Source organism: Schistosoma haematobium, chromosome ZW, assembly GCF_000699445.3.
Source record: "Schistosoma haematobium chromosome ZW, whole genome shotgun sequence".
NCBI lineage: Eukaryota > Metazoa > Platyhelminthes > Trematoda > Strigeidida > Schistosomatidae > Schistosoma > Schistosoma haematobium.
This window is the reverse complement of record NC_067195.1, coordinates 49,908,271-49,935,319: the sequence shown is the minus strand read 5'-3', so window position 1 is coordinate 49,935,319 and position 27,049 is coordinate 49,908,271. Positions and strand designations below refer to the sequence as shown.

The window sequence follows — 27,049 nt, the reverse complement described above, 5'->3', positions numbered from 1 at the left end:
AAACAAGCATCAAACTAACATATTTTACTTTAAAAAAATGTATAAATAATGTATATGTGAATTTTCTAATATTTATTCACTTCGTTGAGATAAGATAGGGGTTAGAGATAGTCAACAGGAAACTAATCTACTTCGATACTAAATTTATGTTATTTTTTTTATTTTTAAAATAAAGTTTAATAATATCTGTTTATAGACTAGTATAGGATAATAATGTCTTAAAATAGTCATATTGTTAAACATTTACGTCATGTATTCTTTTCAGATTTAAGAATATACATTTCTGACCGATACTTCAAAATTATGCATAATCACTTAATACTATACTTTTGAAAATGACTCAATAAAGAATTAGTAGAGTTTAACTGGGTCTATTATAAGATAATAACTCACTGAATACAATGTTGGACGATGGCATAATTTCATGAATTGATTTAAGTTAAACAATAACATCGTTGAATACCGGATCAATGGTGTAGAGTTTAAGCGTTCACTCGCTAGACCGATAGGTTTTAATTGACTCATGAATTCAACCATTACAATTACTATGATATCCACAAAACTCCTTTCTGACTATATATTATAGTTTGTTAGATTATTCACAATATTATGATACATAAAAATCGAAAACAAAAACAACCAAACAATAAAGTCTTTTAATACAACACTTTAAATTCATTTCATTTTAATCATTACAAGCATTAGTTTTATTTAAAGTTTGGAAAGAGCAAATTTCAATGTAGTTTTGTGCTAGAAGAACGACAAATGAAATATATACAACCTATTTCAAAGTTATCCAAATATATTTTAAACCTCTTGTAAGAGTAATGCTGTCAACTAGATCATTATTATTATTATTATTATTATTATTGTGATCTAAACATTTACATATACTTATGATATAATAAACGTTTTATTGATCATAATTAGATAAACATATTTACCCTTACTTATTATGGAATGTTTTTATCATTGTATTTCTATATATTCAATATAATAAATGAAAAGAAAAAGTTATTTTCAATGTCATTTCTAAGCATGCAAATAATCAATGTATCAAATGATACTTTACATAAATATTCCCTGGAATGTTTGATACATTAAAGTAAAGATTCTCCTCTCATTGTAAGATTTTAGAAAAACAAAAAAAAGGAAAAGAAAAAGAAATATATATCATTTATCATTTAACTAACTAAAGTTACAAAACATTTCTATTCTAAATGATTTTGTAGCTTATTTGATTTTATACACCATTTAAATTACAATGTATTAGATTATTTGATGAATTTAATTGTAACGCATCATTTTGACTATTATTTCTTGGATAATCTAAATTTAATAAATGTGTACTAGCATCTAATGGAATTTCAGATATTGTTAATTTAGGTTTATCAGGATAATGTTTTGTTTGTTTTCTATTACGACACATTAACATATTTATAATATGTATACGAAAACGTGCACCAAATGCTAAATATAATATCCAATTATTTTGATTACCAAAATAAATTAATGAATTAAAAAATTGTCTTAATATCCATGATATACATAAATCACCAGTTAGTTTTGCTGCTGTACGTCCTTCACTACCTTCACCATCAAATAATTCGAATAATAAAAATAATGGATTAGTTAATAATGTTATAATATTCATTGTAAGTAATAATAAGGATGCACGACTTTCACGATTATATCCAATAGAACGATTTCTTTTTTGAATAATTGATGATATACGAGTTAAACGATTACGTTTACGACGTTGATAACGTACTAATGAAGCTATAACAGCTGATGAAATTAACATTGTTATAAATGGTATTACACGAAATACAATCAAATCTAAATTATAAACAAGTTTAGTTAGATCAATACTTTCATGTGTATTTCCAAATAATTCTGTAGAATTTCTTCGTTCACATGATACTAATGCTTCATAATCTATTGAATAATTAGTAATATTATTATTTGTTATCATAAAAATATTTGATGAAGATGGTTTAGATGATACTATTGTTATTAAAATACCAGATAAACATGAAAATGTTATTAATAAACTAATTGTATAACGTGTTACTTTACCAGTAAATATAATTCGTGTTTTTAATGGTGAAATAACTGATGCTAAACGTTCAATAGATAAACCAGTTTGTAATAAATTTGATGTCCATAATAAACAAACAATTGTTATCACACGAATTAAACATGTATAACGTCCAAATATATTACCTAATATAATATGATACATATGAGTAAATATTACTTCAGCATACATATCATTTGCAGCAATTAATAATATAAAAAAATCACTAGCTGTTAATGTGATAAACCATGCACGTGTAGTTGATGCAAATACACGTGGATGTTTTAATAATACTAAAAAGCATAAACCACTAAATATAATACCAATAATATTTGCTATAATCATATACCATGAAAAAAAATACCATATAAATCCATCAGCTACATAACGACTTGTATGATTGAATGGACAAAATTCTGATAACATTATGTAATAGTTTGTGTTGCTTGTTTGGTTTTCAATAATCAGTAACTAATTAATTCCGTATCAATCAAAAGTAATCCTTCTAATTAATATATATTTAGAAAATGATCTCTCTTTATTTGATGTTTATTATGATTCATGTATAGACAAATAAAGTCAAAGGGATTGATGTGAATAGATTTTATAAATAAATAAACAAAACTTCCTTTTTTGTCTTTCAAAATAACATTCATCTATTTGTTAACCAACAAAATTCTCTATATAATATTAATTGACCAATTAAAATTGTGGGAAATTTCTTCTTTTTTTTTAACTTTTAACTTAATAGTGATTGGTTGTAAGTAGAACATCAAAGATTATGTAAAGAATGAAAAATATTTTTGTAAAAAAATTATTTTTTTTGTTGAAGAAAAAATGATTCATTTCATTCACTTTGTATTTATATCTTACGATTGTTGTTTAGGGCTGTAATGAATCAATCGCTTGTTGGTATATATGCATTCTGTGAGGATTGTCTCTATATTAAGAGGCTGATTAATTGTAGTCCTAAACAATATCAAGTGGGTTAAACTTCAACTCAGTACACAAGCAAATGGCTAACAGAACTTAGTAGGTAAGTGGATAATGCGATAGCGTTTGAAGCAAACGTTATTCGGTTCGAATCCTGAAGTGAATATCAACTCTGCGATGCAGGTACATCGAACTCACAAGTCAGAAATAGGACAAAACGCGCATTAACCTAGATACCATTGCTAGCCACTATTCATATTTGCTTATAAATAATTAAGTTTTTTATTAATTTTTCTAAATAAGTATGTCATTGTAGCTTTGTATAAATAAAATTCAAAGTATCAGAAGGAGTTTTGTGAAGATTGTAGTAATTTCAATAGTTGAGATCATGATTCAATTGAAGATAGACTACCATGGAAAACCTGAAAGCACTGGACGGCCGTTTCGTCCTATTGTGGGACTTTTCAGCAGTGTGTAACCACTATCCCGATTCGCTAGATTCGAACACAAGATCTATCAGTCTCACGCGCGAGCGCTTAACCACTAGACCACTGAGTCGGCATTCAACGATGTTAATATGACTGCAACTAATCCACGAAATTGGGCGACACATCCACCTTTGTCATCAGTAAGTCACTATCTCACAACTGACCCGGATGATCTCCACCGGTCACTGCTTATCAGTAGAACTCCAGGAAATACCTCTTGAAGCCAGTCACTAGTGAGCAAGTGTTGACTAGTATCAGAAGGGGTTTTGTGAAGGCTGTAGTAATTTCAATTGTTAAGATCCCGCGAGCGGGATCGTGGATGTGCACTGCTGAGTAGTCTCACAACAGGACGAAACGACCGTCCAGTCTTTCAGGTTTTCCATGGTAATCTAGCTTCAACTGACTCATTAACTCAACTATCAAATTACTATAATATCCACAAAATTCCCCTTCTGATTAATTTATTATTTCGTCTGATTATTTTTTTTCTCAGTAAAGTATATCAACCTTGCTTTATATAAATAAAATCCAAAGTATATTATGTAGTTTTCTTTTCATGAAGACCTAAAATATAGCTGAACACTTATATTAATAGGTTATGACATGAAATCAAATTATACCAGTATAGAAGCCTCGAACGTGACGGTATGACTAATGAACAAAAGTAGCCAATACTGTAACGATAACAAGTCATTTTCTCATGATGAAATTCAACAAATCATTGATTTGTTGACAGACAATATTCAATTTCTTTACGTTATCAATAGAGTTTTAACGGAATTTATAGAATCTTGAACTTTCAAGGAACAACGAAATTAGAATTAATTTTTCACAGGTTGAAATCATGAGTCAATTGAAGCTAGACCAAATTGGAAAACCTCGGAGCACTGGACAGCCGTTTCGTCCTAGTATGGGACTCCTCAGCGGTGCGAAACCACAAACCCGCCCCCGCAGGATTCGAACCCAGGACCTACTGGCTTCGCGCGCGAGCACTTAACCATTAGACCACGGGGCCACAAAGCTCATCCTGATAATAATCAACTGCTCACTAGTGACTGACTTCAGAAGAACCTCCTGGAGCTCTAGTGAGAAGCCGTCACCAGTGGAGTTCAACCGGTCTGTTGTGAGATATCAGCTCACTGAAGACAATGGTGTTCGGTGGCGCAACTTCGTGGATTGGTTGAAGTTAGACATTAACGCCGTTGGATGTCGGCCCAGTGGTCTAATGGTTAAGTGCTCGCGCGCGAAGCCAGTAGGTCCTGGGCTCGAATCCTGCGGGGGGCGGGTTCGTGGATGCGCACCGCTGAGGAGTCCCATACTAGGACGAAACGGCTGTCCAGTGCTTCGAGGTTTTCTAATTTGGTCTAGCTTCAATTGACTCATGATTTCAACCTGTGAAATTTCCTAAAATCTCTACAAAACTCATTCTGATAATTAATTTTTCACTTACTACTTAATATAATTTCGGATTGTTATGTAATTTCTTTTTATTGGAAAAGAAATGTAATTCTGATTAATTACGAAAATGAATGATAAAAAGCTAACATTTACTGATGTACACACTTAGTCAGTACATAAAATCTGAATCAGCAAAAAGGTATTACAACTTAAGCTAACAGAACTTTTTATAAATTAATGAATTTAATACTAAGATCTCAAGACATTTATCATATAAAACTGTTTATCATAAGTCTAAACTTAACATAAAAGTAATTACATAATATAGTTACGTATATTAAGCAAAGGTTAATAGTGGATATAAATGGAATCCAGAACGCTCATATCGCCTCAGCTGGGTGTGCCTGGATCCCAGAGTTGACATTCATTCAGAGACTCTAATCCAGCACGTTTTGCACAAACATATGGTTAATTGGATTCAGGAGCTAGATGTAAAACATTATGGCTTTTTGGAGTGAACGGTAGTCGGCTTGAATCTCGTAATGAACATAAACTGTGATCCAGACAAGTTTAGTTGACAAGAAGGGAAAATCCGATCTCTGGATTCTACTGCTAGCCAACATTCATCTTTGCTTAAAATTGCATAATCAATCATTTGAAGGTCTTTTTAAAATATGTGACTCAGTTAGGATGTAAAATTTAGCATTCTTGGCTTTGTGCCACACTCATTGGTTGACAGTCATTTGTTCTTCAGGGCTGCTTAAATCGGGAAAGGTATAGCCTGATTTCTATGTATAAATCAGTGCTATTAAAAAAAGATCGTTACCATCATTTATTGTTCCCTACATTTTATTATTGTGATCTAAAAATGGAATTATTTGTATAATTTTTCTAGTACACACATGTACAAGTCAGATATTTTTTTATTATTTCTGAAGAATCTGCCTTATTTTCACTGACTTCCACTTGGAAATTATGATATTCATATTTAAACTAGAAACAATAACATTGTTGCGGATTTAGTTTATATAAAGTAAAAATGACGTGCAAATTAGCGCAAATATTTAAATATAATCAACAATGACAACAGAGATATAGAAAATATATTTTATTAAACCTATGAAACCATATGTTAATATATTTATTATTGATATTACATATGTTATTGTTTTTATCGACTTAATGTGAACTGTATTATCATGTGCATTGGTGTTTATACTGATCGAAGCTATTTTCGTTTCTAACAAAACCTGATCTATTTGTCATATCTGTAACAATGCGTTTCATTTCATTTTTGTATTAATTGTTTGAATCTTCTCGTTGATGTTTAAGAAAGTTAACTGATCGGTTTCATATTGATACATGTGCTTCCTATGTGGATTGCCTCGATATTGCTTTAAGTCACAAGCAGGTACATTCATTTGACGAGTCCAAAGTAAGACGAAAAGTGGGTTATGGATTCCACTACTAGATACTATTAATTTATGCTTATAATGCTCGTAACTTAAAGCAATATCGAGGCAATTTACATAGGATGTATATATGCCAATGAGAGACTGATTAATTGCAGTCCGAATAATCATTGAGAAGATTCAAATAATCATTTCAAAATATGAATTAAAACTTAACCTTGATGCACAAAGTAGTAGGCATCTGAACTCAGCAGGTAAGCCGATAACTTGATGGTATTTGAAACAAAGAGTACTGGATTGGAGTGCTCGATTGGACATCAATTATCGGATGCAGGTTTATTCATCTGACGAGTCCCAAATAGGACGAAAAGTGGGTCATGGATTCCACTGCTAGCCACTATCCATCTTTGTTTATAATTTGATATAGATTTTACTAAATTGCCACAAATCTATAACATTAGTGTTGTTAACTACTGATCAACTAATTAAAATACAATCAATAAAAATGTCAATCACAATTTCTTAATAAACAAAATCTTAAGAACTTGTAATCATCTATTCCATTTTTTTGTGTGCGCTTTGGTTATTTACAGCAAAACTATAAAAACTAATTACTTTTATTTTATACACTGTCAGTTTTTACTTTTTTTCGTTTGTTTAAATCACATAACTGTACTTCACAGATAATGTGATTTTGACAGAGGATATGGGAGATTAAATTATTTACGAACAATCGACTGACATAATTATTTTTCAAGTTACTATATGTTACATTAATTTTACAAAATAGTAAATGCTTTTATGCTGATCAAAATAAATGTTGGATCACAAATTAGTAATAATAAAATTATATATTACCCTAATCAAAATATTTCGTGTTTTTAGAATAGAGGTTTTTGGAGATTGCAGTAATTTGAATGGTTGAAGTCCCACGTGCGAGATCGTGGATGCGCACTGCTGAAAAGTTCTGTACTAGAACGAAACCGCCGTCCAGAGCTTCCACGTTTCCAATGGTTATCTATCTTAGATCGACTCATAAATTCAACTTTTAAAATATTTCGTATTTAAGAAGTTTCCGTTACAAAACGTGACTCTACACTTTGTGTTACCTAAAACCTGATACAGACTTTGCAAATCTACTTAAATGCTACAGAGTCACAAAGAATTTAATCTCGCAACAATAGATACTTGTTAACCGAATAATATTATTTTAATTCCCTCTTATTCTATGGACAGAACAGTTTAATTAAAAGTTTTCTAATACACTGTCAATAACGTCAGAAGCGCGTTTTGATTATTTCATAAAATTTAAATTAGTCTATCATCATGATCGTAAATCTTAACTCTAACCCATAAACAAAACATGAAACAAAGTCACTAAAATCTGTAATAAAATTAGATTTTGATTATCACCTCAATCCATGACTTTCATTTCATCCTATTTGAAACAAATCAGCCGGATACCCTCATGAAATTTGGCTTCTATCTTCACACTGAAACTTAAATCAAGTACTTATCTCTTTGAAAATCAAAGCGTTACCCATTCATTTTGTGTGTCAAGGCAGCCTCTACATCCTTTAACGTATATGAACTTATATATAAAAACATAAGCTTTTGAATATTGTTACTATTGATGGTAAGAACTACATCTGTTCAGTTCCCATTTCCATACTTTTACCTTTAGCTGACAGTGGCTATCTGAACCCAGTAGTTCGGTAAATAATAAATTGGCCTACCAAAGAATATGTACTTGGTTTATTTCCCAGTGTGAATATTGATACTTGAATGCAAGTATACTCAGCTGTCGAGAACCGAATAGCACGAAATGGTTTTAGTAAATGTCAGTATAAACCTTTATGCAGCTTTACTCGAACTTACAACTAGAGACATCATCGGGATATTACGCTTATGATGTACATATACCATTAGAGTTTAATTAAATATAGTCTTCAGTATTAAGAACAGGAAAGCTCAACCTCTTGCATATTTATAGAATTATTTGTAGATATACAGCTTAACTTTATGTTCTAAAACAAAACTTAGCAATAACAAATCTTCGAATTTCTGAGGTGTTTATTATGCTCAAAATTAGGCAATTGAAATAATTAATAATGTGTATGAAACAAAATTATCAGGAGCCGGATACATTATTGTCACATCTGATCAAATCAATAATGATATATAACAATGGATTCTCAAAACATTCATAAAATTCATATTATTTCCTTTTATAAGCCATGAATTTAGTTCAGTACAATAATTATATGGTGTTTTGATGATATCATCTAACTGTAAAATACTTTTAGTGATGAAAATTAATTGATTGATCTCCGTGAAATTTGAAGTTGTTATGGTATGTAAATAATAACTTAAATCAAACCTAATATGTATGGAATTAGAGATTGATCAGTTGTTAATGGTGCAGAATATTTTTTTCATAATGTAAAACCCAAATAATTAATAACAACTATTCATTATATTGTATTCCAAACATTTGCTGAAAAAAAGTTGAATAGTTGGGAAGTAATTTTCCTCTTTTCAAATAAGATCATTAGACCATAATGTTATTTGATAATAGTAATAGAATAAACACTACAGATCTCATAAATGAACTCACATTGATAACCTGTTGATTATTGTTAATAGTTAGCTGTTAATCAAAGAGTACATCAAAATGTTAGTTTCACAAAATAAGAAATGTGACTATCTATTTCATTTAGTACATATAAATATGAACATTGTAAATAATTTACATCAGAAACTATTGTCAGTCAGTGAAATTGTTGATTGGTACAATTTTGACATTACAATCTGATAACCACCCTTAATCAAAAGACAGCTTTCTAACTTTCAATGATTCATTAATCCATGCTTATCTGTGATGACGACTAACCGAGAAATGAACAATCGCCAAACTTTTTTGATTTGTTAGCCAACTGATACTTTTTTAAATTATCCTAAGGTTGTTAATAATCATGTAAGTTTGACTGATGTAAGAATATACAACTTTTAAAGTTCAAGCAATCACTAGTATCAGAAGGCGTTTTAATAGTTGGATCATCAGTCAATTGAAGCTAGACCACCATGGAAAATCTAAAAGCACAATAGGACGAAACGGCCGTCCAGTGTTTTTAGGTTTTTCATGATGGTCTAGCTTCAACTGACTCATGATCTTAACTTATAAAATTACTAGTATAATTATACATCAATTATAAATCTTGGAACATTGATTTCGGTTTAATTATTAATTTCAATTTGATCAAGAACCGTTCACTTGCGTAACTCTCCTACTATTTAGTTTAATGTCACTTTCTTTATTATTTTAGACTCAAACATTGAGAAAATATGATTCGATTTTCATCGAATGGTTTGATGAGATTATATTTCACTCATCAAATATAAGTTATCAAATTCAGAATTGGTTTACTACTGAGAAGACTATCTTGAGTCAACCAATCAAACTGAATCATGCAAAACATCTATGGAAATCAAAAAATGAGCAACCATTATTAAGTGGATTCTATATTGAGTGGAAAACAAATGTTATTTCTTATATGAATTCCTATATGAATAGTGTGTACAGTTTGAATCCATATCAGTTTTCATTATTCATAAATCACAAGTAAGATCACATTCTCAAATTAACTTTGTTAGTTGTATACCTTTCTCCTCACAGACGTTTCATAAGGTTTGTTTAAACTAAATTCATGTCCTTCGCAATTAATGTAATGGAGAACAAACTCAACTTTACCTTAGCGTTGCATAAATTCAGTCGTTTTGATCAAGCATGTATAGTATAACAAGAGAGGTACCTGTGTTTGTTTAGATTTTCCTATATCTTCGGAAAACACTATTACTGTGAAACACTACCGTGCAAATAGTTCTTGTATAGATCTTGTATAGATAAATTTTGATGACAATTTTCATCACATATTCTAACTCAGTATTTTGAAAAATTGATATGTCAAGCTTAAAGCGCTTAATAAATCATTAATTCCTTTCAAAACATCCTTTGAATATAAATGGAGAAACGCCGACTAGACACGGCGAAACTATAATTTATGGACGGACCAATCAGATTTACGATAACAAGTCTTAGATTTTGGAGCGAAATTCATTCACTCATTTGGCTAAATAGAGTCTTGGTATTATAGCTGATATCATTTCGTGATGAAAACTTTAAATCTAATTCCTAACCCTAACCATAAGCTGTAAATCATAATCCTTATTCTTCAAACTTTTTTATAACTTCTTTATAAGCAGGTATACACTCTCAAGGCCACTTAAGCGTCGCCTAGTGTCGCCCACAAATTCTAGTCTCACTCTAGACACTAACAAACACAATACAATATTTCAGTATTATGACCAAGTAAATACATTAGTAATTGTTACATAATAAAACAAAACAGAAGTATTGAACATTGTAGTATTTTTTTACTAAATACTACATTTTACGTAATATATAATTGAATTATGGGATTTCCTTAATACAAAGTAGCATAGAAATAGGTTTATAAAATACAAATTAGTTAACTGTACCTAGATTATTTTAAATCTAACAATCTTGGCATAAAATGAACTCGATATCACTAATTAAATGTGTTGAAACTTATTATTGTATAGATTATCCTATTCTACTGGAGATTCTCTAATTATCGAAGATTAAGACTTTGGAAAACTATTTGTTAAGTATAAAGATTGTAAAACAGAATATCGAATTATTGTAATCAGATACCTAAAAAATTTCTCATGAAATTATTTTTACAAATGAAACAATTACGAGAATTTTTCTCAAACATTAAGAATGGATTGTAGGAACATTAGACCAATAATATTTTCAGAAATAGGGTTTCACGGAGATTCTGGTAATTTAATAGTTAAATTCATGAGTCAAATATAGCTAGATCACCATGGAGAACCTGGAAACACTGGACGGCCATTTCGTCCCAGTATGGGGCTCCTCAGCAGTTCCCATTCACGATCCTGCCTCGCAGGATTCGAACCCAGGACCTGTCGGTCTAGCGTGCGATTGCTCAACCTCTCGACCACTGAATAGGCATCCACCGGTGTTAATGTCTAACTTCAAAAAGCATCCACGATCCCGCATACGAGACTAAAACCCAGAACCTTTGGTCTGGCATGTGAACGCGTATGAAATGTATCAGAATTCGATTTGTATTCCGTAATGATAATATTTAGGAAATTTTCATCTGATATTTCAGTAGGCAAAAACGGAATATAAGTGGTTAGAATTATTTAATGCAAGTCACTAACCTGATAATGTTATTAGTGTACAACTTAGATCTATATGTTATTTATCAAATGTTCATGCATAAAGGTCTCTAAAATCTCCCAGCCTTTCTTTGCGTTTCCTCCGTTCAATATTTCGACGATTTCTTATATGAGCGAAATTACGTCATTTTGTTTGACAGCTAACTGGTGTTTATGTAGACGTAATATAGGAGGCGAGCCATTTTTTCGTATTCAGTATTTGTCACAGTTGTTACAGTTCATCTCCTAGATCATCTTTGGTTTGTTTTTGTTTTTCGTCGTGCTATTCGGTTTTACATAAAACTGTTCACAACGACTTTGATGGCTGATGGGCTACATTTATTCCTAGTGGTCTTATTAATCCGTTGGTGATCTGGAACATGTTTTTCATGTTGGGTGGAACTAAAAATTTGTTGATCTCTACTGTTGATTTTATATCTAATCATCCGTTGAATGAGCATTTTTTTGATGAAATTTTGCGGCTAACCATCTTTGGAGCTTTATTCATTGCGTATTTTCTATCATTTCTTTTTGCCACAGTAATGAAGCAATGCGTTTTTACTTTTGAATCTATATGGCTTACTTTGTGAGCCACCGGGTTTTAATGTAATAATTGAGAATTTGATCAGAGTAGGTTGGTATCAGATTAACTTGAGTCTCCGCATTTTCTCTGCTGGTTCTGGTGATCGGTTTGTGAAAAAAACGATAATTTAGTGTCTGAATCTACTTCTTGTAGTGTCCATTGCTATGTCAAGCTCACATAGCCTATTCTAGCTTTTGAGCTTGTTAATTATTCGTTTATCAACCATGACTGATTTTTATGTGTGTGCATTTCTTATTTTAATCATCCCATGTCTGTAACTTATTTTTGTGTGACTATAAATAATGATTCACGCTTGGCTAAATTAAGTTGGCTTACTTGCATTCTCCATCGCGCGTGATGTCGCTTCGCTTTCTTTTCTTTACTCCATATGCTTTGTTCCTCTGATTGTGTGCCCAGATCACTGAGTGTATAAAAGATGTGTATTCCAAAGTCTATTGTAGTATTTGACTTATTTAATTGCGTTAAGTCTATAATTTAATACGATGATTTATTATATATATATTTTAATAACAATCATTTTTACGATCCAGAGTCAGATTAAGAGCCACTAAAATCTAATGCAAATTTTATATCACCAAAAATACTTTATCAAGCTTTGAGTGTTTTCCAACTGATTCTTGTTGTTGTTGTTGTTGTCGTTGATGATGATGATGATGATGTATATGTTGTCTACATGAAGTATCCTTCGACTGAATCATGAAGACGTCAACATCTGAAGGTAAGCACGGCATACAGTGGACAGCTAGGATGCAGCAGGACGATCTGGACTTCGCAGATGACCTGGCCGTCCTATCACAAACGCAACAACAAATTCAGGAGAAGACGGCCAGTGTAGCAGCAGCCTGAGCAGCAGTAGGTCTCAATATACACAAAGGGAAAAGCAAGATTCTTTGATACAACACAGCATGCACCAATCGAATCACACTTGATGGAAAAGATTTCGAAGATGTAAAAAGCTTTACATGTTTGGGCATCATCACTGACGAATACGGTGGATCTGATGCAGATGTGAAGGCGTGGATCAGCAGTTACAGTTGTAGAACATCTGGAACTCAAGGCAACTGTCAAGCAACACCAAAGTAAGAATTTTTAATACAAGTGTCAAAACAGTTCTACTATATGGGGCAGAAACTTCGAAAACTACGAAAGCAATCATTCAGAAGATACAAGTGTTTATTAACAGTTGTATACGCAAAATACTTCGGATCTGTTGGCCAGACAATGTTAGCAACAACCTACTGTGGGAGAGAATAAACCAGATCCCAGCGGAGGAAGAAATCAGGAAGAAGCGATGGAAGTGGATAGGACATACATTGAGGGAAGCACCCAACTGTGTCACAAGGCAAGTCCTCACATGGAATCCTCAAGGCCAAAGGAAAAGAGAAAGACCAAAGAACACATTACGCCGAGAAACGGATATATATGAGAAGAATGAATAACATTTGGATGGAACTAGAAAGGAAGGTCGGGGACAGAGTGGGTTGAAGAATGCTGGTTGGCGGCCTATGCTCCACTGAGAGTAACAGGCGTAAATAAGTAAATAAGTAAGTACATGAAGTAACCTAATCTTTAGTTTAATCATCGTATTTAGAAAGTATACAATTATACATAGCATCATCTAGTGAACAGGAAGATGTAAGTATTTAAATAGTAATACAATTCTTTACCTGTGTCACACTTCCAAATTCAATCATATTTAATATCTAGGATTATTCAGTTGATAAATGAAAGATTTATTCATTTATTGTCAATTTAATAAACAAAACAAAACATTTAAACCTAAGAGTAAATAGCCTGTACAATACGTAGTTGATGTTATTTAACTCCAGTTATTTTTCACAATTCTATAAAATACATGTAATTTAAGAAAGAAAAAAATGTAATTTTTCAGATAAAATACCATCATCAATATTAAAACTGTTATTTAACTAATTACATTATGCGGTGAGACTATAATTTATGGACGCTAGACCGACCTTAAGAGTGTCCACCTAATAACCAAGATCAAATAAGGGTTATAAACCTGCATGAGAAATTAGAATTATGATTAACAGTTGATGAATAAGGTTAGAAATTAGATTTAAAGTTTTCATCACGAACTGATATCAGCTATAATGCTAATACTCTATTTATCCAAATGGATGAGTGAATTTCACGCCAATATCGGAGATCTGTTATCTTATACCTGATTAATTCGTCCATAAATTATAGTCTCGACCATTCGGCATATCAACAAATTCATTAAAGACAAAATTTAATAACTGAAAATAATTTTTAAAAAAACTGTACACAATATTAAATTTATTTGTCAAGTACTAATTATTATGGTTTATAGTGTTTGTTACCACGTGGTTATTGTGAAACGTTCAACACACAAGTAAATAATAAAATATATATTTTATCATTTTATTCCTTTATTTAATTAAAATCAGTTAAAATGTTTATCATATTCTCGAGGCTTAAATACTTTACAGTTATCTATTTAATATTAATCAAATTAATTCATCAATACACCTAGTGTATATTTATATTTGTATCCTATTACATTTCAATGCCTACTGTAAATATTCTATGCTTAATAAAATTAAAACATTGATAACAAATATATTTGATCAAATGTACATAACATGTTTAATTACTAAGTAAAATAGTGAAAAAAATCGAATGTAATTGGACAACAATTATATTGAAGGTAACATAGTAAAATAGGTTACTCAAATATTGAAAGAAAAACAAAAGCAACAAAGATAAACACATTCAGTGATAAAACATTTAATTCATATGATATACTAGTCTGCTACAAACATGTCTCTGGAACATGATTAATGATGCTTGATATAAGTTTATAAGCATAGATGGATAGTGGCTAACTGTGGAATCGATGGCGCATATTTCGTCCTATTTGTGACTCATCAGATTAATATGCCTGAATATACGAGTTGATGTTCACTCTGCCACTCTAAATCAGTACCATTTGCTTCAAATATCATCGCGTTGTCTACTTATTCACTGAGTCCATACAACCACTAGCTCGTGCATCAGTGTGAAGTTTAATTCACATTGTACTGGTTGCTTCAATCTTGTCATTGACGTTTAGGAATTTAACTGATTAGTCTCTTATTCGTATATGTGCATTCTTTTCGGATCGCCTCAATATTGCCTTACATTACAAGCATCCATCTATGGTTATATTGCTTTTGACTTAAGGCAATATCGAGGCAATCAACACAAGATGTATATATCTCAATAAAGAAGCAATCAAATGCATTCCTAATCGTCATTGAAAAATTCGAACAATCAATACGAAACGAATTATCAGTATAGGGTTGTGGAGATTGAGATCATGAAACGACTGATTTAAGATCACCACTGAAAACCTAGAAGCACTGAAAGGCTGCTTCGTCCTATTGTGGGACTCCTCAGCAGTGCACGTCCATGATCCCGCTAGCGGTATTAGTAACATCAATTAATACAGATGCTAGAATTGAAATGTAATCAACAATCTAGTCAATCAAAACCATAATAACTTCCACAATCTCATACTGATAATTATCATGTGCTCACTAATATCTAGCTTCGTAAGGAAATTCTCGGAGTTCTAATGAGAAGCCGTGAATAGTGGAGCTAATCCGTGTCGGGTAGAGACACGTGTCTACCTCAGTACAATGAAAGATGGTCGCATAACTTCGTGGATTGGTTGAGGTTAGACATTAACACCATTGGATGCCGACTCAGTGGTCTAGAGTTTAAGCATTTGCGCGCGACACTGAAGACCCTGTGTTCGAGTCATGAGAGCGGGATCGTGGATGCGCACTGCTGAGGAGTCTCACACTAGGGCGAAACAGTCATCCAGTGCTTCTAGGTTTTCAATAGTGGTCTGACATCAATCGATTCACGATCTAACTATTAACAGTTTTATTCTAAATCACCTCTGTTATTGATGAAGAAAAGTCAACTTATAATTTGATTCGTTTTCAAATGTATCATTTGACAAACTAGTTTTTATGAAGACAAATTCATTTACTTTACAACTTACTGGTTAAAATTGGAAAAATGTACTTTAGAAATTCTTTCTAAATATAGAATAATGTATCTTAGCAACATTTATTTATTTGGTATACATACGTTTATCATTTTATAGATCAAAATTTTATACTTCTCAAACAGTACAACTTATGAGTGGATCCTATGAAATTTTTGGTTATCAATCGGATAAACAAATTGATTGGAATTTTCATTTAAATAATAGTTTTAAACTTGCCACTGTTTCTAATTTGTCAATGGAAATATTATTTGATCCATGGAGTTATAATTATGAATTATTTAAATACATGTAAGTTTATAATTAAATAATTCACTACTGTTTTATCAGAAATATGATTATCCGAATTGTACGATATGAATTTTATCAGTTATCATATATCGAACTAATGAATATTCTTGTGGATCTTTACTAATTGAGGTGTTTGCAAAATGTTCCATACTTTCTTAACATATAATATTAACTTGAATAGAACTAGGTCGCAAGAATGCTGAGAGTGATTAATTTAAGATCGTAGTATCGGTTATTATGTTAAGCCTATACACCTTATACTAGCTTTCAGACAGGTCGATCTCTTCATTCTACCCGAGTCATATTTTGACCATGTTAATTATTCCCTTATCATTCTTGATTGTTTTTATATGAGCCGTATATGTATGTACATCTTATCGTACTTACTGCATGTCTGTAGCTTAATTGTTTGTGACTATAAACGTTGATTACCACTTGACTAAATAGAGTTGGCCCACATGCCTTCTCCACTGTGCGTCTTTTCGCTCTCTCTTCTTCCTTTTCATTCGCTACGTCTCTCTGATTATCTGTTCCGATCAACAATTGTATAAAATATATGTATTGGGAAATCTATTCTCGTATTTGACTCATTTAATTCCGTTATTCACTAATGTAGATTAAGTCGATAATTATACACCAGGAACGACCACATGTATATATTCGATAGTAATCAGAAATGATCAAACTGAAGTCAGATACATGTGCCACCAAATGACAACATATAAGATATTTATTGTTTACTTGACTTGTGTCGAAAAGTTAAGTCTTTCTATCTTGTACCACAATTGAATATCTCATTGAATAAGCAATTGGTAAATATTGCTTTTTATAACGTAAACAACAACAACAAAGCAGAAATTACACTTTTTATGAATCTTCCTTTTACTATAGTTTCTATTTAATGAAATAGAAAACAGATATGATGTATATTACACTTCAACATTAGGATATTTATTTTCTAAAATGCAATCAAGTAAATCCATAATAATTAGACATGCATATAAAAGAAAGTAACCTTTTTCAATGTTCCCATCTTAAATATTACCACTTTTTTTTCAATATTCAAATAAATTTTGTAGAAAAACTGATTTTTTCATGAAAAATGGTAAACCATATATCAATTCTCAATCATCAATATTAAATCATTCAATAGAAACAACAATTCATCCTTTTAATTGGTTACATTTAAATATTGAAAGATTATGTAATTCTGAAGACAAATACTTATCGATCCAATGGTTTCAAATCAACATCATTGAAATTAAAGGATTTTTATTTCAATTTAATTATTTATCTACTAGTCATGAAGAAACAAAAAACAATCTAACTAACACTAATCACTTTTTTATTCATCGATTAAATGTATCTATGCAACAGAATCATAATTTACAAAATAATATTTTCCAATTCAATATTAAGATAAAATATCAGAATAATAATTTACAATATGTTGATTTAAATTGTTTAGTATTTCAGAAAGATTTATATCATTTACAAAGTAAGTTTACACAATTTTATTTGTATAAATTTACTCCTCCACCACCACCACCACCACTCCCCCACACTTTTCTACATTTATGATTAAAAATGAATGAACAATTAATAGTGGATTAATTGTTTGAGTATTAAAGTGTTAACAAGGTATAAGTATCATCTAAGATAGATTATAAAATACTCGATTAATGAGATGGTGGTAGTGATGGTGCAAAAAACACTACAAAGTGGATGCCTTCTTCATCTTCGCCTAAACAAACATCAATTAATAGTTGAACGCTTTGATATATCCTCGTTTATATCAATGCATTTAGATCAACTACAGACACACATTCAACTGGGAAAATCTTGTGGGTTAGCATAGAAGCTTGACACCTAAGTAAATCAACAAAAACACATTGAAATCGATCAAAACTATCAACCAATCAGAAAAGTGGTGGACAAGTATAGAACCAGAAATCAAATCAATGAGAGATACAATTAAAATGAAGAAGTAGACAATGATAAGTTAAAGTTCAACAATAACCAATCAACATAAATGTCTACAGGACAAGCTGTGAGTTATATGTGGAAGAATTCGAACATTTCACCTGTACTTGAAGTTCGTGATGATGATGTTGTTCAAAAGAACGATGAAAGTTCCACGACTAAACCATTCAGCACAGAGAACAATATTTCACCAAAAATTCGATCAACGAATTAGGAAATGAACAAAAATAATCGTTAAAAGTTTCGTATTATATTAAAAAATATGTAAACGAAGAATAATCCTTTCAATAAGCTCTGTTCAGGTTTTACAACTAGATATATACATATTCAAATTAATCTTCCGAAAACTGATCAGGTTTAAGGCAAAATACATTGTCTAAAAACTACAGCACGTGGGTTTAAAAATGCAAAGTACGATTAACATGAAGTGAGATCGCATAGCAGAAATCACGTAATACGTAGAATAATGTGAATTAGGGACGAATTAGTAAAAAGGGGTGGATGCTGAGTGAGTTTATCAAAGAGTTTGCAAATGTTATAATTATAATAATAGTGACAATAACGATAATGATAGAATGTGCGATCAAGATAAGTTTGGGCTATGAAAATACAAAGAGGAAGATTGTATTCTAGATAATAGAATCACATCACCATATCATCAGAAGTCGGCCGAGGTAAAAAGAGAGGTTAGATATGTTGATTTGTTGACGCAAAGCTTCACTTTTTCTTGTCCGAATAGCTATTACTTCAACTGTCTGAAGGATTATTAATCAGACGGATTTGGGCAGATTATATATATTATTGTAAATCATTGCTCCATGTTGCCTGTATACTCTGTTTGTAATAAATGAGCTAAAAATCGAGCTGCTGTCAGTTTTAACTAAATCTTTGCTTAACCACACTATGAGATTAAACAATGGTGTAATTAACTTTTGGTTATCTGGATAGAATTCTGAAGTTTGTGCTGATGATGTCGTTCAGAAGAACGATGAAAGCTCCACGACCAAACCATCCAGCTCAGAGAACAAAACTCCATCAAAAATAACTAAATACACTAATTATAATTACAAGTTAAACTGTTGATAGTAAAAAAACCAAGAATAATGAAAATTATTGAAAAACGAAATGTTTGTTTTTTCTCTCTCAGAAAATATCACATTACAATGTTTATATTTAAAAGAAACCCCTCTTTAATTAAAACATAACTTTGATTCAATCATACAGTGTGAAAATAGACAAATTCATTATGAATATTATTATATAACATTTTGTTTGTTAGTTCAACAACAAAACTGTATTGTTACTAACGGCTTTGTGTGATATGTAAGTACAATAAAGAGATGATATCCCACGACTGATCATTGACTAAATATGGATCCATAAGTGTTCAATGTCAATTACAGTAAACGAACTCAGTTTAAATGAGACTGCATTTTTAATTAGAAAGCTAAATGTCTGAAAAAATAATAATAATACTAATCAGAATAAATTCCTTTCTACAAGAATAGAAAATTAAATGAGATAAAAAGTAACTGAAAAACAAAAAAAAAATAAGAAAATGAGACAAGTACACCACATTATCCAGGATATGACGAAAAAATCTATCTGATATTTGATATAAATAAATATGTCTGGAACAAAATATGTTTAAGAGTGTCAAATGGTTCCATCATAAATGAGAAAATGTTTGATAAAAACGAGAACGGTAGATCCTGGGTTCGAATCTTGCATGACGGGTCATGGATGCGCACTGCTGAGGAGAACCCCAACAGGTCGTTCAGTGGCTCCAGGTTTTCGATACTGATCTAGCTTCAACTGACTCTTGAATTCAACTATAAAATTAAATGAATTCTACAAAATTTTCATGTTTATGATGTACAAATTTGCAAAAATGTCATAATTTTATTTTTGGCATAATTTAAGTTACACTTGTTACTACACATGGAGAAGCATAGACTGCTCACTAGCATTCTCTGTCTAGCTCTGTTCTGATCAATCCTTTCCAGTTTCTATTCATCCTATCTATGTCTGCTTCCATTTCTCGGAGCAGCGTGTTCTTTGGCCTTCAGGATTCCAAATTAGCACTTATGCAGTTTGATGATTTCTTAAATATGTATCCTATTCACTTCCAACGTCTTTTCTTAATTTCCCCTCTCATCCAGAAGCTAAATATCAGCTAGTCTAAAGATTTAGTGAACATATATATGGAGATCACCATTCGTACAATTATTGAAAAGTACTGTAATATTTTGTTACAAAATGTTACAAGAAAATTTATTATTTATGCTTCAATTTAATCTCTGAGTTGTGCATAAAAAGTATAATTTAGCTTTGGTTTTTAAAAAATCTACATCGTCAATTGTTATGTACGTGTACTTATGCCTGAAAAATGAGGTACTACTGCGGTGAACAAGAACACAAGTGGGGACAACTGAATGCATTTATTATGAAATTACAGAGCATCTCAATGAACTCTGAGAACCATGTAGTAAATACTTAATTTACAAAATACCAATCCATAGTCTCAAACTTTACCGTTCCTTTTGCAAATAACAATCTGTTGTCTCAGATTTCATTATTCATGCGTTTTCATACTAATGGCTTTCCATTTTCGTTCTTTCCTCATCGATCTTCCACTGAAATACATCCTATGCTACTCATATGGATATAAGTAACCCACACCACACTACTACAATTCTGAAAACAAAAAGACCCTTATTAAAAATTCACTTATTTTTATATTGCTTTTTGATTTCTTCATTAATAATTAGGATAAAATCGCATATATAAAAAGTGCCCAGAATTATAACCAATCATATTCTACGTGTCATGTTAAGCATAGTTTATGTTCATTTAATTCAATGAAATACCCCATTCAAATAAATTAATCTCATACCAAATAAAATATCCCAACTGGAAAGCAAATACTACATAAGCATACTGAATCTTTTTTTTAAAATACGAAGGAAATAATGCTGAACAAAATCAACCCGATCCTATTAATTTATTTAATCAGTATGTTTAGTTAAACGTAGGTAATTTTAGATTTTCGTTTCTTTTTCTTTTCTATTTTTAATTGTAATCTATTATTTCGTATTTATATTCTACTCATTATCATCATCATCATCAGTAGCAGCAGCATCAACAACAACAGTAACAAAAAAAACAACTTTACACATTTGAATGAAAATACTTTTTTTTAATGCAAGAAATACAATTCCTCAAGTACAAATTATACATAGAATAATATGAATGGAATATTTTGTTATTTTCGTTTTTTTAAAAAAATGAATGTAACTATAATTAGAACCAATTCTTTCTTTTTTTATTTCTTTTTCTTTGAACATTCATTAAATGCGATCAAAATGTGGTAATGTCAGACGAAAAAGAATAAGAAACTAGCTCTAGTCAATACGGTTTATTTATAAACGCATTTTATAATCATAACTTGTGAAATCTACTTCCAAGATGATATATGTTAATTCATTATTATTATTATTATTATTTCTGATTGTGAAATTTATTCCAAAATTTTAAAATAACATTATTGGGTTTTCTTGTACTAAACATTCTTTTTTTGTATTGTCTGCATACATTATGGTTATAATGTTGAATATTATTTTAGAACTCCTGTGGTTTATTTTTACCTTTATACCTTTGTTTTTTTTCCATTTTACATATGCTTGATCTTTTCTAAATTGTTCTATTATTTTGACTAAACTTTTTGTACAACATAAACTAACATTCCAATTTACTCTTTTGATGTTATGTTTTGAAGAATATTGTAGTGAACGAGAACACCAATGGGGACAATCAAATGTACCTGAATATAAAACTTACAGAACATCTTAGTAAAATCTGAGAACTATACAGTAAATAATTCATTTGTAAAATGTCAACCAATTGTCTAAGACTTCATTATTCTTTTGTTACCACACCAATCACTCTCTGTTCTCTTTCTCTTTTCTTCGATCTTCTTAATCTTCTGCTGCTAGACATTTCACTTTCGATTGATGATATATAATACTTATATCTGTCGACATCAGTAACACATACAACAATATATTTCCAAAAAATATCCGTATGATATTAGACAAAATTGTTTTTTACTTCGCTAGAAAGTTTTAAATAAAATTATGGTAAAAATCATGACGTACCTATCATGAAAGTGGATAAAAATGTTTGTAAACGTTTATTTATATGATATAATTTCGAATGTTTATATATTTTGGTGAAGTTTTGTTCTCTGAGCTGCATTCATTGGTCGTGGAACTTTCATCGTTCTTCTGAACGACATCATCAGCACAAACTTCAGATAGAAGCGAAGCGTTCGAATTTATTTAGTTTTATTTCCCATACAACCAAAACAAAGAAGTAAACAATGACAAGTTTAAGGTCAACAAGAACCAATCAACATCGAGGTCTAAAGGACAATCTGTGAACCACATATAGAGAAATTCGAACACTTCACTTCTATCTGAAGTTTGTGAAGATGATGTCGTTCATGGGAACGATGAAGGCTCCACGACCAAATCATCCATCTCACAGAACAAAACTCCATCAAAATCATCCACCTGAGCTACAAATTTTCCCCACCATCTCAACGTTTATATATATATATATATGTATATCTATATATTTATATATATGAAGCAGAAGATAGGCAATCAGACACATGTAAGTTCATTTGACAATAAGCTTGTAAATCAAGATAATATCGAGGCAATATGCACAGCATGCATATATACCAATAACAGACTGATCAATCGCAGTCTTAAACCTCAACGGGAAGATTCAGACAAACAATATCAAGTGAACAAGCTAAATCGTCTCATTAATTTATAACTGTATTGAATTTCATTAAATATACTTTCATGTAATATCAAGTTGTGTATTTGAGTTACTATTATTTATCAACTTTATTTACGGGAAACATGTTTTACTATTTTATAAAAGTTTAATCTTGCAATTCTCACAATTTTATACTATCTTGTAGTTGACATTACTCAAGACGGTTTAATACAAGCGATAGGCTACTTTAATGAACAAAGAATGATCAAAGCAAATGGAAGTTTAGAGGTTCAAGGAAACGATACAAATGCAAGGATACAGCTTCATAATCCTTCCATATTTTTAAATGTTAGTTTTAAAAAATACCACAATTCTCTTCTCGTTGTACGAGCAATTAGTCAAGCTGATCATTACCCATTCCAATTCAGTTGTAAGTAAAATTTGCTAAACTATTATTATTATATATTGGTGGGTGTGTAATATGAGAGGATTATTCATCCGTATTTAGTCAAAGTTATAATATATGTAACAATCTCCTTTTTAGGTTTGATTTGAACCATTCACATATTTTGCAGTTAGCAATTATTATTTCATATCAACTACCAGGTAATTTAATGTATGATGTAATTCTAATTATGTAAGTTAAAACCGATTTAATCAAAATACCCAATCACTTTAACTAATGTTTATATTACAAGTTTGATCAAAGAATTCAATCAAAACTAATAACAAAACAATCAATTATGGATTATTATCAAATGAATGATCAACTTAATTATAAACTGAAATGATCTAATTTATTCATACTGGTTTATATAACTTTAATAACTGAGACAAACGTTATTTGATCAAATTATAAACTGATAATAATATAAAAAAAGGGCTAAGATTCTGTTTATTGTAGTGATTACATATATACAGTATATATGCTTTCTGAACAAGATATTCTTACAATGTTTAATTCTGTATAATGGCCCTATACACTGTATATCGTTTACATTATTATATAATTTGTCTGGAATTGACAGATAATATAAACACAATTAGAATAACATCTAAAACCTAATTTCCTTTTTTTTCTTCTTAGGAAACAAACAAAACTTAAGTGAATATAACGATGTATAATGTTTAATACAAATGTTTACAATTTATACTACTAATACTAAGTGTTTTCTCTAAATGATATTTTTATTTTTTTTATTATTATTCTGGACGGTAATTTCTCTAAAAACAAAAATGCGAAACAAAACAGTAATTAAAGTATCAGTCTTGTCTATAGAACACTTTTTTTTCTAAAAAAAACAACTATTATGTTGAAACATCCGTAAAAGTCGGCTTAAAGAACTTACAATTAGTATTTCTTATTACATTTTTTAGATGAAAGACTATTCTTCATCATTCAATGATGAGCTGATTTGAAAGTGGATTTTATCTTTGACTTACCAAAGTAAACTAATAAATAATAATGCACCAAATAGAAAGAAACAAACCTTTCTCTATGTGAAAAAAACACACATATTTTGTAAGTAAACAATACATTTTGTATGTAAGTACATTTAACCAAAAGAAGTACTGTTTTAATAAAATGGTTTAAAAATAAAAAACATAAACACACACACTTAATAAAGTGCTCGTTAAGTGAAAATATTTTAATCATTGATAAGAAACGATTGCACAATTGTTTCGAGGCTCATTTTTCCATTTCTGACTAAAAATTTTGAAAAGTAGAAGATATTAAATAACCATTTTACCTTATCTTCAAATGGTATTTTTATCATTATTTGTTTATGTGATCATAGTGATTCTGATCTACAATTTTAAAGAGTAAAGTAAGCTTGATATGTTCACACTAATAAGTGAAATTATCTTTGGTTCATATGTATGTACATAGACTAAAGACAATATGTAATATATTTTATATATAATCTGATTCTTAGTAGTAAATCAGTTGTTGTTCGTTAACTTTTATTCTGTCAATAACAAATGGTGTCTAGCCAAAGTGCACTTTTATGAAGCTCAGAAATTATGTTTAAACAATTTGGTGGATATCATATTGGGAATTATCGAGAAGAACCTCATATAAATGAATACTCGAGGAAAAAACTGTCCCTTAATGGAGAATATATTTCAGGAGGATATGATGAGAAAATCATAATGGTATTGAAAAAATCTTCATTATGGCTCAATTAGTTTCTCTGTGCAACAATAAATGTCCATTATGTTGCTCAGAAATAGCACGCTTCCAGTTGCATTTTATAAATTTAAACGTGACTACAGTAGGTGTACGAGAAGGGTAGGGTAGAGAGTTTCTAACATGTTATCCAAACGTGCTTCCTGAAACTTGTGTGGAATAGCCAGGTACTTGATAAATGGTGGACATAATGTGGAAATATATGAAGCACTTAAAATTATTTAAAAATAAAACTTACATCACTTTTACTTCGTTTTTGAGCGGCAACTGCAATCACGTTTTCCCGACTTGATATTTGTATACGGAAGGAAAGAATGATATACCTTTCTTTGCTATGGTGATTACACTCGCAATCAGGTAATTCTTTGGTTTGCAAAAACTCGTATTGATACTCACATATCAACTTGATTTGGTTTCTAATTACGTCTAATAATTATGCAATCATATATTAATTTCATTTATACCATTTAGTTCGCTTTTTCTACTTCATTATTATTATTAACTATAAAACCAGTTGTACTCAGTAAAATGATTTTTTTCTAACATATAAACACGCATCAATCCTAACGACGTTCAACCACATACAATTTCTGCTCTTTTCCTAATAATTTTCTGTTTCATTGTAAGCAGAGAATCGTAGGGGAACCTAGGAAGCGCATTTTGTCCTATTTTGAAACTGGTCAGCTAGATGTACCTGAACCCCAGAGCTGGTGTTCGTTCTGGGACTCAAACCCAGTATCAGCATCGTAAATGCGCATTTCTGAGGAGTCTTATATTGGGACGAGACAGCTTTCCTGTGCTTTCTCGTTTTTGTTGGTTCTTTATCAATAATTCGCTCTTTGTATTCCTCCAGACATTGAGTTAAAGTATCACTTCATATATTTTCTTTTGTTTTTTTCAAACTATATTCTCACTCTTTTGCTTATTTAGTATTACTGCTAACAAATTAATTCGATTCCCTTATTTATTTTGTTGACTTCATCTCCTTACAATAAAGTGATACGGCAACGTGACCCAACCAATATCTGTGCTAAGCTCTATGTTAATTAGAATCGATATATTACATAATGTTTTGTCTAAATGCAATAGTTTATGCACAGGATTAATGATCACACTTTCTTTGAAATTACATAACTTACTGATTAAATGCTTATGTAACTATCTATTCGAGTTTCAGTTTGAAGCTGCTTGTTACTAATGTCTCTCGATGAGATTTCTTAAGATATAATTAGTGCATTTTACAAAACATGATGAGGAAACCTTTTTCAAATAAGGAAATTAATATAATTTTAATAGAGACGGAGATGGTATATACTTACATCAAAACACTGAGATGAGCATTTCAAAAATATCTAACCTAAATGATCTTAAACAGAAACAAAAACGAAACACCTACAATTCACAGTACTATAAAAAGATATTACATTTAGGATGTTTTTTTTAAAGATTAAGACGTGTATTTTGTCTATAGTTTAAATTACAAAACAAACATGAATTGTCATAGTTAACTGTAATCCCAATCTGTTATTTGATATAAGGTTTGGAGAAGAGTTTCTATGAGCAAA

General features: G+C 30.6%; 2 protein-coding genes across 2 annotated transcripts; one reads left to right on the top strand and one right to left on the bottom strand.

Annotated features, from left to right (window-relative positions):
• Nucleotides 1-507: 507 nt before the first annotated feature.
• On the bottom strand, nt 508-2,506 carry MS3_00003787 (uncharacterized protein; the record flags this gene model as incomplete). The annotated part of the gene is made up of 1 exon (XM_012938723.2): nt 508-2,506. The coding sequence occupies one exon, from the start codon at nt 2,504-2,506 to the stop codon at nt 1,244-1,246; it is 1,263 nt and encodes a 420-aa protein (XP_012794177.1). The 3' UTR covers nt 508-1,243.
• Nucleotides 2,507-8,661: 6,155 nt separating this feature from the next.
• On the top strand, nt 8,662-24,699 carry MS3_00010413 (uncharacterized protein; the record flags this gene model as incomplete). The annotated part of the gene is made up of 6 exons (XM_051218779.1): nt 8,662-8,664; nt 9,638-9,933; nt 16,328-16,519; nt 17,599-18,017; nt 23,499-23,723; nt 24,671-24,699. The coding sequence occupies 6 exons, from the start codon at nt 8,662-8,664 to the stop codon at nt 24,697-24,699; spliced, it is 1,164 nt and encodes a 387-aa protein (XP_051071733.1).
• Between the last annotated feature and the right edge of the window lie 2,350 nt (nt 24,700-27,049).